The sequence below is a fragment of the Sprattus sprattus genome, assembly GCF_963457725.1.
Source record: "Sprattus sprattus genome assembly, chromosome: 13".
NCBI lineage: Eukaryota > Metazoa > Chordata > Actinopteri > Clupeiformes > Clupeidae > Sprattus > Sprattus sprattus.
This window is the reverse complement of record NC_137911.1, coordinates 6,036,667-6,051,172: the sequence shown is the minus strand read 5'-3', so window position 1 is coordinate 6,051,172 and position 14,506 is coordinate 6,036,667. Positions and strand designations below refer to the sequence as shown.

General features: G+C 40.3%; 1 protein-coding gene across 1 annotated transcript; it reads left to right on the top strand.

Annotated features, from left to right (window-relative positions):
* The first annotated feature begins 10,203 nt into the window (after positions 1–10,203).
* On the top strand, positions 10,204–14,129 carry LOC308374794 (enhancer of rudimentary homolog). The gene is made up of 4 exons (XM_080850733.1): positions 10,204–10,290; positions 10,956–11,043; positions 11,134–11,254; positions 13,769–14,129. Exons 1-4 carry the CDS (start codon positions 10,288–10,290, stop codon positions 13,869–13,871), a joined length of 315 nt encoding a protein of 104 aa, XP_080706859.1. The 5' UTR covers positions 10,204–10,287; the 3' UTR covers positions 13,872–14,129.
* The last annotated feature ends 377 nt before the right edge of the window (positions 14,130–14,506 follow it).

Sequence of the window (14,506 nt, the reverse complement as noted above, 5' to 3'; positions counted from 1 at the left end):
AAGCCTTGGCTGTTATCATACCCATAGTGCTAGCCCCACACGTTTCTGTTTTGTTTCTGGACTTTGTCAGCTGCTACTGTTTGTGTTTTAAGACATCCAACGGATGTGTAGTGATAGTCCTAGAGGACTAGATCTGCACACAAGTCGTTAAAAAGGGAACACATTTAGCACAAATTGTTGTATGAACCCTGCCATTGCAGTAATCATCTCACTAAGTATGCCTTTTCATTTCCAATCTGTTCAACAGAGTTAACAAGTCAGACCACCACTCCTCCGTCAACTTCGCCCACATCTCTGCCAGTACCACCCCAGCAAGGTAGAACTGCATTTTCATTAATCTGGCGCCAATATTATGGGAGAAACAAGCCATGAATGCCACATTATGTGGGAAGGACATTCATCCCTGATTAAGTCAGGCAATTCCAATCTCAACGTCTTTACATTACATACACTTTTTGTGTCATACCAATTCTAATATATATTTTTTTATTCATAGACTTGTTCTACAGCACCTCCGCACAATTGAGGAGGAGCTGAAGGAGGTGAAACAGCAAGTGGCGGTCAACACATCCATGTTACAGAGACTTTCACTTATGAAATAAACAAAATGTATTGAACCAATAGCCTATGTGTGGTGAGTCTGTGTAATAGTTGCTGAGGATATATGTTTTTGTACTGGATTACTAAATTATAGAACACATTATAGGTTTCTCATCAGCAGGCTGTCTTTACCTTGGTACATTTTGGTAACTTTGGTAAGCCCAGTAAATAATTGTAATTTTTTTGATTGAGGGCAAATGGAAAGTGTTGTAATGTATTAGATGATCATTTTAGTACATCATTTGAATTATTATGGCCATAAATAAGACCATAAAGGCCATAAATAAGGCCAATTCGAAGCTGGTGGCCCACCATCGGTTCTCTGGTGGTTCGCCGGCGGCTCAAAAGCGGCACAAGGGCGGCCCTTTATCTGCAGCCGCTTTTGAGCCGCCGACGGACCACCAGAGAACCGATGAGCAAAACTCCAGCGGGCCACCTGTGGGTACCGCCGTTGGACCGCCAACTCTGCCGCTGGTGGGCCGCCAGTGGGCCGCTAACCTAATGCTATCTGGGTTGTGTATGGGTGTTTTCTGGGCCAGTGGGCTGGCAAGTTAGCCTGGATGCCAGCCTGAACTAAGCCCCGCCCAAAAAATTTGAGGTTGGGAAGTTCGGTCTGGCATCGCTCCGTTGGGGAGAAATTATGGTTGATCCAAAACGGATCTAGCCAATCAAATTGTCTGGGCGGGCTTTATACGATGATGGACAGATGGCTTGAGTTGAATTAACGGTAGATTTGAAATCGTACCAAGATGGCGGCGTCTCGGGAGCCTGTTAGTGGGAAATATTTAATGTGAATTAAGCCATCTACACGATCGATAAGATGTTTTTGCCGTCCTTCCTACGGGATCCGGTAAAAGTTTAATGTATAAGATGGTCATACTACGTTGCTCTGATTGGTTCTAGGTATTCAATTGAGCAAAGAGGCATTTTCTTTCCTGGTTCGTTTGAAACACGCCCAATGGAGCAGTATCACACTCATATTCTGTCTAGAATTATGAGTATGACATCGTCAGGCTACTGGCAAGTCACTTTTTTATATCAGGATTGTCACTTTGTTTAAAGAAGAAGTAGTTTGGGTATATGACTAGACAGCTAATAGTCTAGCAGCAAGTCCCCAAAAAAGGGTTTAGTTTTCGAGATACCCCTACCAAAGTTAGAACAAAACACAACTGTGTTTTTTCATATCCCATAGGTCTCCCATTAATTAAATGGATTGTTGTGAACTTTTATTTTGGTGCAAATTATTTTTATGGGTCATTCTTTAGACCTACCCTAATCTCTGAAAAAGAGCTAAATGAGGCCATTCCGAATAGGGGTGAGGTGACAAAAAGGTCTATAACTTGATAATGCTCACTCTTATCTTGATCAAATTTGCTGAGCAATGAATCAGGTACCTGCCCTACATCACCATCTAAAGAAATACTTAAATATAGTACTGTAAACATAGATTTAGTTTAGGTGGACATTGTATTTTTGTGGTGATGGGAAAAGAGAACTCCTTTACTTATCTCTCATTTATCAGAAACACATAGATTCCTGTCAAATATACTGTTACTGGGTGGCATACGTTGCTATTGAACTAAAAACAGTGGTTGTGTGGAGATATCTGGTACAGTTTTATTGCAAATAAGATTTCTTTAGACATACCACCTCTCTGAAACAGAACAAATTTGGTCATTCCGAATGGGGGATAGCAGGTGGCATAATAGCCTATAAGTTGAGAATGCTCACTCTGATGGTCATCATACTTGGAGAGGGAAAGACCAGATGGCTGTACTACGTCCCCAAGCAGTCAGAATGTGAGTAACCCAATAAAGTAAAGTTTATTTTAAATTACAAGCCTCTAAAACATACCACCACAAGGCAAACAAACCAAGAACCAAGACTATACAAAAGGAACAGATGCATACAATAAAGTCAATATAGGTGTGTGTGTGTGGGGGTGTGTGTGTACAGAATACAGATGTGTGTAAGTGATAAATGGACGAAGTAAATGGGCCATTCTACCGAATTTGTGTAATATGCAGTCCCTCAACAATAAAAACTATTTACAAAACAATTAGGTATAATTTAGGCATAGATATTTACAAAGAAAATGTTATGGTCTACTGTATATAAACCCAATGCATTAAATGAGATAGTGATAAGCTAAATATATACAAAATCATCATTTATAGGGTACTTTCTATTGGGAAGTAGCTGTCCCTAACCCTGACATCTAAATTTCAATGCCTTTAAATAACACTTTTCAATTTTTTTTGATTGGGTTGAAACAGAACTTGGAATATTTAGATTTATTGTGGGTTTAATTTTTAAATCAATTAACTCATGTCCCTAGTTTTCATGTCACTACCGAAACACAAGAGTTTTAGTCCATTGGCTGAGCCTGTGTTTTAGCCACGACCCTGCATTTTTGACCATGCAGTGACACTGCATCCCTGTCCCTCATGGTTGAATGGTAAGTAACTAAATCCCATAGTTTTTATATAAATGTGTTCCAAAGTCTGAAAATCAACGTGTAACCTTAAGAATTGTCACTACCGAAACCCATGTTTTCTTCAATTAAGTAAACCTTTTGGGGTTTCATGCAAAATCTTATGTTTGTATGTGTGTACACCTCTTCAAAGATTTGTTTGCAAGCCGTGTCAGTGTGCTTGCAAGAATTCTTTATTTATGCTTAAAGTTAGCTAGAATTGTCACTACCGAAACATTCACTACTGAAACAGTCACTACCGAAACATATAGTAGTGACCAGATGATTTCGGTAGTGACAAAATGAAATGGTAAGTAGTTCAATCCCATAATTTTTAAATAAATGTGTTGTGTGGACTAAAGGGCGGCCCAGAGCACCTTTTGGAAGATTTTGGAAGAGAAATGAACATCCATCCAACAGTGCAGTCACTACCGAAACAGTGCAGTCACTAACGAAACAGATACATTGTATAAATTGAACTTGAAAATTTGGTAAAAATTTAATTTTTATGGATTTCATTGTGAAAACCTTATTTGTAAAAATACTCTTCAGAGAAGGGAAGGAAACACAATCTGAACAGGTCAATAAAAATACTTTTTTTATAGTAAATGTGATGTTTCGGTAGTGACAATTTTTGGAAGAGGAAAAACATTCCAACACATTCTGAAAATACAATATAAAAATTGACTGTTCTTTTACTAGACATGTGTACTTTAGATATGGTACAATATACATACGGGCAAAGTTTTGGGAATAAAACTATTTTGGGGGAAAAAATATTTCCGACGTGACTTTGCACCAATTCGGTAGAATGGCCCATATAGATTAGAATGTCAAATATCAGGTTCTTCAGACACGTTTGGGGGCACTTTTCACTCTCTCCACAGTTTGCATCTACAAATAAGTAATGTCTCTGACCTCTGTAGGTGTTGGGGGTCTCTTAAATAGCACTGGTTCAATGGCTCTATCTCTGACAAACCATCCCTTGCCGATAGTACTCCATAACAGCGGTTTAGGGATGTGACTGTGGCACCATATCGCTGTCTGATACATTGCTCTCTGCATGTTGTTCAAGTGCATCCTCTGTTAGCGGCCTCAGTTCATCCAAGTTAGTGCACATTTGTCCATTTTTCCGTAAAGCAGAAGCACAAAGTCTCTTGCTACCGGCAAAGACTCTTCCAAGCATGCAGAGAGTCCAAAATGGGTCAGTTCTTTGAGCTCACTGAGATGGGTCTTGAGTTTGGTTAATGCTGTAGTCTTTCCTATTCTATACAAACTGCTAGTTGTGTCACAAACAGTGAGTGCATGACACGCTGGTTGACAGTTGGACATGTCTTTTCCAAGTTTCTCTGATATGGTGTCGATGGGGACATATCGCTCTCTCTCCAAGACTTTGATTGACCATGGGTTGTCATGCCTGTCAAACACCATGACCACACATTTCATTTCTTGCTTTCTATTTAGATGAGACAAGATCTTCTTCAAAACACATTCTGCTAGGTCACTGAAAGTCTGAAAGGCTGAATCATGGAGACTTTGAAGCACAGCCATGCCATCAAGGATGTATGCAGATTTCTCTGTGATGTCAGGCAGCTCCTGCACTCCAGTTTCTTTGCAAGGTCAGCTTTTGTGGTTTTCCTCATCCCTCCATCATCATAGAAGAGAGAGGGTGGGACAGCAGCCAACTCATGAGACATTACATTCTCCAATGACACGTCTCTTTGTTTTGAAACAGCAAGGAGTCTCCTGAAGAGAACATCTGAATCCATGTGAAGCTTTTTAGATTTACTGCTTGTAAAGCATGCTTTCATATCTGTGAATGTTGCCAATTTGTGTCTTTTCTCAGGGTCCAAGAAACTTTTTGGTGTTTCACTCTTTAGGCGTTCATCGATGAAAGCTGTATTTTGCTTTTCCCCATCTTCCAGAAAACTTGAGAGATCTTTTATCACCTTTTGTGATGCTACTTGTCCACTTGCAATGTTGCTCATCAGGAATTTTCTCCAAATCAAATGGGTTCTGCCTGACTTCTACAAACTGCATTATCTGTACAATTTCCCTTTCATCTCTGTCCATGCAGGTTGCTCCATGCTCTTTGTGGGATTCTGGTGCATGTGCTGCTCCATCGCAAATCTCTGTCATGGCATTGCGTTACTGACATGCCTTGTGATGAGCCATCTTTTCAGAGCTCCCTTTCGTAGAGTGAAGCTGACAATGCCTCCTTGACTCTTTCCTTCTCTGTTGATTGTTTGTTCAAGTGCTTGATCAGTGGCCACACAGTTGAAATTTCTCTCGTCTGAGCGTCGCACAACAAACCCTCCTTCTCTCATGAATCTGTAGGAATCTGGTTGGCTTTTTTCAAGAGCTTTCATTTCAGCTATGTGAACTGGCACGTACTTTGCATAGTTCATCCTCCCAGCAGCCCGGAACCACGGTATTGCTTCAGACATGCAGTTCAGATGAAGTGCAAAGTTCGCCTCACGCTCTGAACGTAGCATTCTAAGTAAGAGATCAGCCGCTTTGATGAAATGCAGCCAGTACTTAAAAGTTGCTGATTGTTGAACTCCGCTCTCTGAAATCTGTTGTATTTTTCTCCTCATCTCAGGAAGGTTTGTTACCATTTCATTAAAGACCTGTCTGGCAGAGCCTTGGTCTTTGCTATGAAAGGTAAGCTGTACATTTAGCAGGAGGTGCCCCTGTGCACCAGTCAGTGGACTTTGGCCTTGTTTGTCAAGCCAGGATACCATTGCTATCCATAAGAGCTTAAACAGAGCCTCAGATACAAGCTGAATGCTTCTAACACCTCTTGCAAGTTGTTTCCCCTGAAGCATCTTCCGAGCTGTTGCCTGAGCATACACTGTAAACCCAGACAGTTCTACTAACTCATTAACATTATGTATTCAGTACTTAAAACCTGGTATTTAGTTGACCCAACTTAAAATGTATTAGTTTTCTGAGCAAGTGCAGACGTTTTAATTGTATAGGAATGTATTTGTTTGAGTTAACATTGCCTGATCACTCAAAAAATGTTAGTATCTGACGTCATCAACGTCGTTGAGAACACCATTGCAAAGCTCTTGCGATGAGAGACGGTCACAGCAGTAATCCAGAGGTTGGAAGGTTGCTAGTTCGATTCCACTCCTCCTTACCAAGTGTATAAGTGTGAACCCCTAAACTGCTCAAGATATGAATGGAAAATTCCTTGTTGATCGCTTTGGATAAAGCGTCTGCTAAATCACAGATGTAAATGCAGTGGAAGGCAGTCGACCAATGACAGTTCTCTCTACAGTAAGAGCTTGCGCAAGAACTTGGAACGTAAGGAAGATACCCTTTCAAAAACTTGTAAGGGCGTAATAACTAGTTTGAGAAAGACCCAGAGAAACACATATATCTGACGAGGCTAAATCCTTTACAATTTTGGAATAATATGAGTTCAGAGAACTCAAAAATTATGAAAATGATAACACAAAAATCTGAATAGCCGATGTAAACATTTTGAGTTAAGTTTACTTAATATATGTACTCAAATTTTCTTATGTAATTGGTTACATCAAAAGTTTTGAGTTCTCTGAACTTGTTCAGGTTTACAGTGTACAGACCGGACTCAGTTATAGGGTCAAAGAGGCCCCCGTCAGCAGAGATGGGCCAAAATACATCAAAATGTATTTTGATACAAAATACAAAATACCCCTCAAATAAATGTATCAAAATAAAATACAAAATACTGTTGCCAGAAAATGTAACAAAATACAATACATGTATTTTGTATTTTTAAAATACAGGAAATACTTTTTCTGATTTTTCAGTTTTCTCACAATTTGGTATAGCAGAACATTCAGGTTTGGGCTAATCAGTGGCGTAACGTAGTAACCACGGGGCCAGGTGCAGGCTATTATGACGGACCCATGTCAGTGGTTCCGTATCCTTTTTTTCATGTTTGTAACCGCCGCCACAGGGCTCTCATTGCAATCTCTATGGCTTCCGGGAGGGCTATCCCCACCGTGCTTTCGTCATACGTCATACGTAATTGCCAGGTAAGGACTAGGACGCGATCTGGCACTCCGCGCCTGGGAGAGACTCTCCACTTTGTGAATGAGGCGCGCCTCACCTAGGACGCGGGTCTTGCACTCCGCGCCTGGGCGAGACGTTCCACTTTGTGAATTAGGCGTGCCTCACCTAGGACGCGATCCGGCACTCCGCGCAGATTAGACTCTTTTTAAAGATCTTAGCCTACTATAAACGTTGTTGAGATTTTTATTAGGTTGAAAGTCGGTAACAAAACAGAGACAAATAGCTACACGTCAAGCAATGTAATTTATTTCCTAAAATACGTTTTACGAATCCAACTTACATTACCACTGCACACTCACAACCTTACAGATAACGTATAGAATTTGTACTAGCATTTGTATTCAAAGTTTACACTTTAATCTACCAAAGTACTCACCGTTTAACAATACAACTTCCACAAGTTACAGATTATCTTTGACAACATTGGCGCCCGCATGTGATTGACAACACTGGCGCACACATGTGACATCACACAAATAAATGACCGTGTAGCTATTTGTTTTGTCTCTGTGAGGATGAGTAAGATCTCAACAACGTTTATAGTAGGCTAAGATCTTAGATAAGAGTCTCATGTGCGACTGCGCACCTGCCTCTATGCAAAGCGGCGCGGAGTGCCAGATCGCGTCCTAGGTGAGGTGCGCCTCATTCACAAAGAGGAGAGTCTCGCCCAGGCGCGGAGTGCCAGATCGTGTCCCGGGCCTTAGCTCTAATTGCGTATAAGGACATCACACAGCTTTCATCAAGTCACATTGTGTCAAAATGGCTAACGTTCAGTGCAACAACTGGATTCGCTCTTTGAAAGAACCTCCTTTAAGTCGGTGTACTAATGAAGATAAATTGACAAGGATCAAGACAGCTTTCTAAGTTTACGACCACAACCCTGTTTTGTGAAAAAAATTGATTTAACATGATAGTCAATGAAAGAGATCTGGGGTGATTTTCTTTTCGCCCCAAAAAGGGGCGGGCCATAACATAAGAAGCAACACTTTTGGCAAATTGACTGATTCGACAATGACATTCAGAGGCAGATCAGATGGTCTCGTGGTAGATTCTGACAGTCAAAAAAATCTCCTTCTGCCTAAACACTGGAAAGTAATTTGAGTATTTTAAATACAAAATTACTCCACTCTAAAGTATTTTAATACAAATTACATTCGATTTTTTATCGGCCCTATCAAATACAAATTACAAAATACTCAAAAGGAAATTAACTAGTATTTCAAATACAAGTAATTGAAATACTGCCCATCTCTGCCCGTCAGCATACAGCTTTCCAATGCTTGCCAGAAAGGCCATGGTGATGTGCATGCGTCCCATTCTCATTGTAACCTTCCCATCCAATGCCTCAGGTTTACTCCATAGAATCTGTTGTGCTTTGCTATAGACAGCAAGATCAGCACCATAAGACGTACAGTGACCCATAGTGTGAAGCTTGTTGATAAGGGCCTTGCTGCCAAACTCATGATGGATCATTATGCCAAGTCCTCGTGTGATGGCTGTACGGCTGCTGCAGCACTGTGCAATTAGATCATGGCAAAAGGTTAGAACACTTAGATTATCCTTTAGAGCTGGGTCCTCATTACAGGTCTGCACTTTTCTAAATGCACTTGAACTAACACACCAGTTTACAAAATCATATAGAATGTTTGGTACATATTTACTGCACTGGAGAAGGACAAGCTTATCACAGCGTAGAATTGAGGCTCATGCTCAACCCCTCCCATAATTTTCCTTAATATACCTGCAGCCTGGGATAGGATTTGAGTATCAGTGAGAGCCTCTGTTCTCTGTGGAGGCATTGTCTCCCTGTCTTCTGCTTGTTTTTCTCTGAGGAGGGACTTTCATTGCATGACCAACAGTAATGCCACCAGAACAGATCAGATTTTCCAGGACGTTCAATGAAAATCAGTCTCTTTAATGTTGGATCAGCTTTTCTTTGAGTTTCCATGATTTATACATTGCTGATTCTTCAGCTGTACTTAGTTTTCTTACATAGCTCTCAGTAACAGCGCTCAGTGTGCAGTGACATATTCTTTGAAAAAACTCTCATTTAATTCTTGAGTTAGCTCAATGAAAGCTCTTTCGTGTTTGTTTAACTTCTTTTCTGACAGATGCTTTTTTCTGGCTGCTGAAATGTTATTTGCTGAAATATAGGGTCCAAGGCAGCTTCTGTAATACTTTGCATCATAGCTGCGGATTTCAAATCCTTTTTCTCTGGTCAGTCTTTGTCTTTTATTTTGACACTGATCCCAGTCTGGTTCTTGCTCGTTCTGTATTTTGCTCATAACCATATTGCTTTTAGAGGGTGATATGAAGTCCATACCCCCAAAAAACACTGAACAATGGATATATCTCTTTCTGGGAGGGCTAGACAATGCTAATTGATAAAATATTTGACTTCAAAACCGTTTGATTTGGTATACCAGAAAAAGTAAAGTGTTATTTCGACATGAAAAATCAATTATATGATTTCCACCTATTGTATCACTGTGTTTAGAGGCTTACAGTACACAAGTGAAATACATTATCAACATACTTTCAATTGGTACATGTGCACTAGGTACCTTACTACTCACACACAAAAGTTGAACAGGATCAGAGCTTTCCTTGAAAAGCTATACAGCATTATGTAACCCTTGCACCCTCCAGACAGATTTCTATCGGCTCTTTCACAGTTTATGGGGTGCATCACTTAATCTATTGATTTCACTAAATTTGCACCAAAATAAAAGTTCACAACAATCCATTTCATGACTGGGAGACCCTGAAGATAGAAAAAAACATTGTTGTGTTTTGTTCTAACTCGGGTAGGGGTACCTCAAAATCTTAGGGCCCTCCTGCTAGACTATAAATGCCTACGAGCCATGTAAAGCACCAACAACAGCACAGTAGGCAGTGATAACAGACTATGCTAACTGCTGTCTTTTGCTGATATATGACGGCATAATGTTACTGTAACTGGATGGAACGAACCTGTTTAGCTGACTGTCTACGCTTTCTTACACTCCTGAACACTAGGTGGCAGTATGCCATTGTTATCAGATAGAATTGTCAGGTAAAGAAGAAAGTCTTCACAGCAGTTTCAGCGCACGGTTCCATGGTCAACACATTTTCTCAAGAAGACCACGTCTAAAATTGTTTTCACAATGGTAAGTTGCCTGTTTGCAGTCGTGTTGAATAATTAACAATGTGTATACGCTTCAAACATGTAGCTATTGCTTACCGGCTAGCTAGCTGCTACTTGCCAAGCTAGGTATGCTACATAATGCATTGCATCTGGTTCCTGGCTAACGTGAGCTAAGTCCATTGTAAGCCAAGTTTGCAAGTTCCTACTAGCAGTAAACTGAATAGGTTTCAAATAATTGTATGTGAAGACGAGCAATGGACTCCTCACTAGTCATTCATAACGTGAATTTTCACCGTAGTTCCAATTGTTTATTTTTTTCGTAGTTGAGCTGATATTGAAATGAGTGTAAACATTTCTGATGAGCGAATCCCTGCTAACGTTGCTATATAACACCAGTTGGCAAGATGCTTCGCTGGTTAGCTAATTTGGCTTCTAGCCTCTTTGTCGGTTATATTAAAAATAATCGGTAACAATCTTCAGTGCATTTGACGTTTAGATATTTTGGTATCCATATTTATACTGCGCCAACAGGTTAATAATTCGTGAAACTGCAACTTAGTTATTGTGTTAACATTGTAATAAGCAGTTAACCAGGTAGCAGTTTGTGCTTATTAGTAAGGAGTCCGCGGACTCGGGTGGCTTTTTGTAACTGGTATTGAACTAACACGACATTATTTAACCTCACAGTCACATACCATCCTGTTGGTTCAGCCCACCAAAAGGCCTGAGGGGAGGACATATGCGGACTACGAGTCTGTCAACGAGTGCATGGAAGGTGAATATTTTAGGTTTGAATTCAACTCAGATGTTAAATTAAATCAGCTGGGTTATGTCCTCATTATAAATGCTGTTCCTCTTTGTGCAGGTGTGTGTAAAATGTACGAGGAGCATCTAAAGAGGATGAACCCCAACAGTCCATCAATCACATACGACATAAGTCAACTGTTTGATTTCATAGATGATCTGGCGGACCTCAGCTGTTTGGTGTAAGTATAATCTTACTGTGATATGGTAATTTAAGTTTAGTTTAGTTTTATTTTAAAGGGGAAATATTCATAAATATTTTTTGGGGGTGTACTAGAATATAATTACATGGTACAATTCTCCAAAACCCCATTTTCTCTTACTGAACATCCCGCGTCCCCCTCTGTCAGAGACAGCGGTAGAGCAACTGTCTTTAAGCCTAACTTATGCCTCACTCATCACCCCCTCTTAGCCTGGTATAACCAGACACAAATTAACTTAATGAATAGATAGGATCTGGCCATGCTCCATTGGGGGAATTGTTTCCAGTTCTCCAATGTATGTAGACTGGGTCATTTTTGAAACCATTAGATTAGACCAGTGGTTCTCAACCTTTTTTGCTCCATGACTATGGAGTAAGGAAGCTGTCAGAATGTTCGTGTGTATAAAATAGATATACGTGCATATTTTTTGAAGTTGAGCAGAAAATACATATTTGTAAACTCTTACAAACACAAAATGCAACTTCACGATTACGATTTCTTCATTACGAATACGAATTCACGAATTACAAACACGAAATACAACTTCACGATTACGGTTTCACAAATTACAAACACGAAATGCAACTCCACAAGTTACGGTTCACAAACGTGACTAAACTGTCAAAAATACGTCACCACTTTCATACGTCACCACAGACATTATTATTGAGCAGAGGATACATCGATCCCACAGACTGCAAGTTCCCGACCAAAGCCAAGAGAAACTGATGTGGCTTAACAACACGATCGTGACTGGGGTGATAAAAACATGAAATTTGGCACACAGTTAGCTTTTACCCTATCAAATGATATTAGAAGGGGTGCCCAAGTGAAACTTGTTTCGTTTTAAGGAGATTTTAAGTTTTGACCGATATCAGGATATGCGTTACCTGTGGTACGATTTTCAAAACTGATTTTTTTTTGCCTAGAAATGCTCACCAAATAAGTGTTATTCATGCATGTTTGTGTTTTATAGTTTGCTTTTTATATGTGTTGGTTTAAACAAAGTAGCAAAATTAAAATAAACAGACAAAAATACCATGCGCGAGCTCATCCTAGAAAGACCCACGATTACCAAAGCAGTATTCTTTATCTCCCTTTAATGTGCATTCATCAATTTCCATGACGATGCATGTGATCCTACATATGTGTGTGTCTGCAATGAGAATGGGGACTAATTAGCACTGCACTGAATAACTTTAACATGAGTTATTGTTACACGATAACAATTACACAACTAATATAACTCGATACATATAATTGTGGACTTTACACAAGGCAACATGAATCTCATTCATGGCTCATCCAGTCGAAATACAATTATCGGATCGGTGCATCCCTAGTTCGAACATGTTATTGTTAGATAGCCTTACCTGCAGAACCAGTGGCAATTTATGTAGTTTAATGTCAGAACTGGGGGCAGGGATTCTCTAATGAACAGAGGGAGCGTGGCTGGTGGAAAAAAAAGTTACATTTAGAATTCTTCTCGCAACCCTTTCAGAAACTCCTGCGACCCAACTTTGGCAGTAACTAAACAATGACTTTGCCCATGGTGAATAGATTTACACATTCTTGCTCCGGATGCGATTCTTCGATGTTTGCTTGCATTTCTACTCCTGTTCATATTGCCTTGACTAGAGCATTGCTGCCAGTATTGGAACTACATTTTGAAACAAAGGCTACATTTCAGCATCACCCTTGGTCGCCGATTGGAGGCCACGCATAGCCCTTTTCAACCAACAGGGAAGAGGTTCTTGAACTGGTTCTGTTCAGGATTCTTTGAACCATGGTGCCATCTAGCAAACCGGCCCCTATTTCCACCAGTTTTGAGCAGAACCATTGTAATCAAAGATGCATCATCCACGGAAGGCATTGCATGTTCACTGATGTCCTCGCGGTTTGCGCAGGGAAAAAACATTATCTTTTGGTTCCAGCGGGGAACCATTTTTTCAGGTTCCGGACAGTTCCAAATTTGGTTCACGAACCAGAACGGAAGCCTCAATATAATCCAGTACATTTCTCCTCACAGTCCTCTAGCTGACTGCTCAAAACAGCTATGGTGTTCATACACAGTCCTGGCTCTGTGAATGGGTAACAAAGTGGGCTTCAGGATCACTTTAGGGAGGGGTGTAATTGATTGGCTGTTGAGTTCAAAATTCAGAAATCTTTTCACAGGATCAAGGACCGCACCTTTAACTAATATTTAGTAGTATTTGGATAATTGACAGTTAGACCAGCTCAAATTGGGACCAGTCTGAAATGGATTGGGCAGTAAAACCTTTCAGCAGTAAACCCACAAACTCACAACAAGGCATTTACCTTCACCTTCAGCCCAGTGGTACTAAAACGTATGTAGATCTTGTATGATAAAGGCAGTTGGCATCTAAACAAATCTGTTTTTGCTATAAATATGTTCCGTTTCTAAAGCAATTATTATCAGGAAGGTACCATTTGAAGATCAGTGATGATGTAGTTCTTTTTACTTTTTGGCAGGTACCGGGCGGACACACAGACGTACCAGCCCTATAACAAAGACTGGATTAAAGAGAAGATCTATGTGCTGCTGCGTCGTCAGGCCCAGCAAGCTGGAAAATGAGGCTCTGCCGACTCTCACCAGGATTGGGATAGGACTGCAGACAGCTGTGAGAAGATGTTGAGGAAGCTATAGACTTTGGCCTCTTGTGTTTTGTCAGCCATTGTTGAGTTTTTGAATTTGTACTGTTTAAAGAGGGCTTTTATTTGTTTCTTGAAACATGGTATATGTTTCTTTGCTTTAACATTTTATATTTAACAAACATCCCTGTACCGATGGCCACTTTTGCCGTTTGAGTAAATAAATTAGTCTTACATTTTGTGTGCTTGTATGATTTTTAATTAAAAAGACCTTGGAAATCAAGCCTTTGACATTGGTGGTGCTAGCACCATGCTCTGCCACATTTGTCAACAGGAACTGCAGATCCATAGTGCAAGTAGAAGGGCATTCGAAGAGGCAGACCTCTGCTTCGCAATTTAAAAGAAAGTGAAACGGATCCTGGATCGCTTTAAAATGTGTTATTCCTTGACCCATACTACACCCTTCCACCTTTTCAGTTTCATTAAAGTTGACCTGGTAGTTTTTGCTTGATCTTGCTGACAGGCAGACAAACAAACACCATCCAACAAACTGTATTGAACTCCTAACCACCTTGGCAGAGGCGAGGTTGGTCATATCAGAGGTTTAAACCTGTGTAA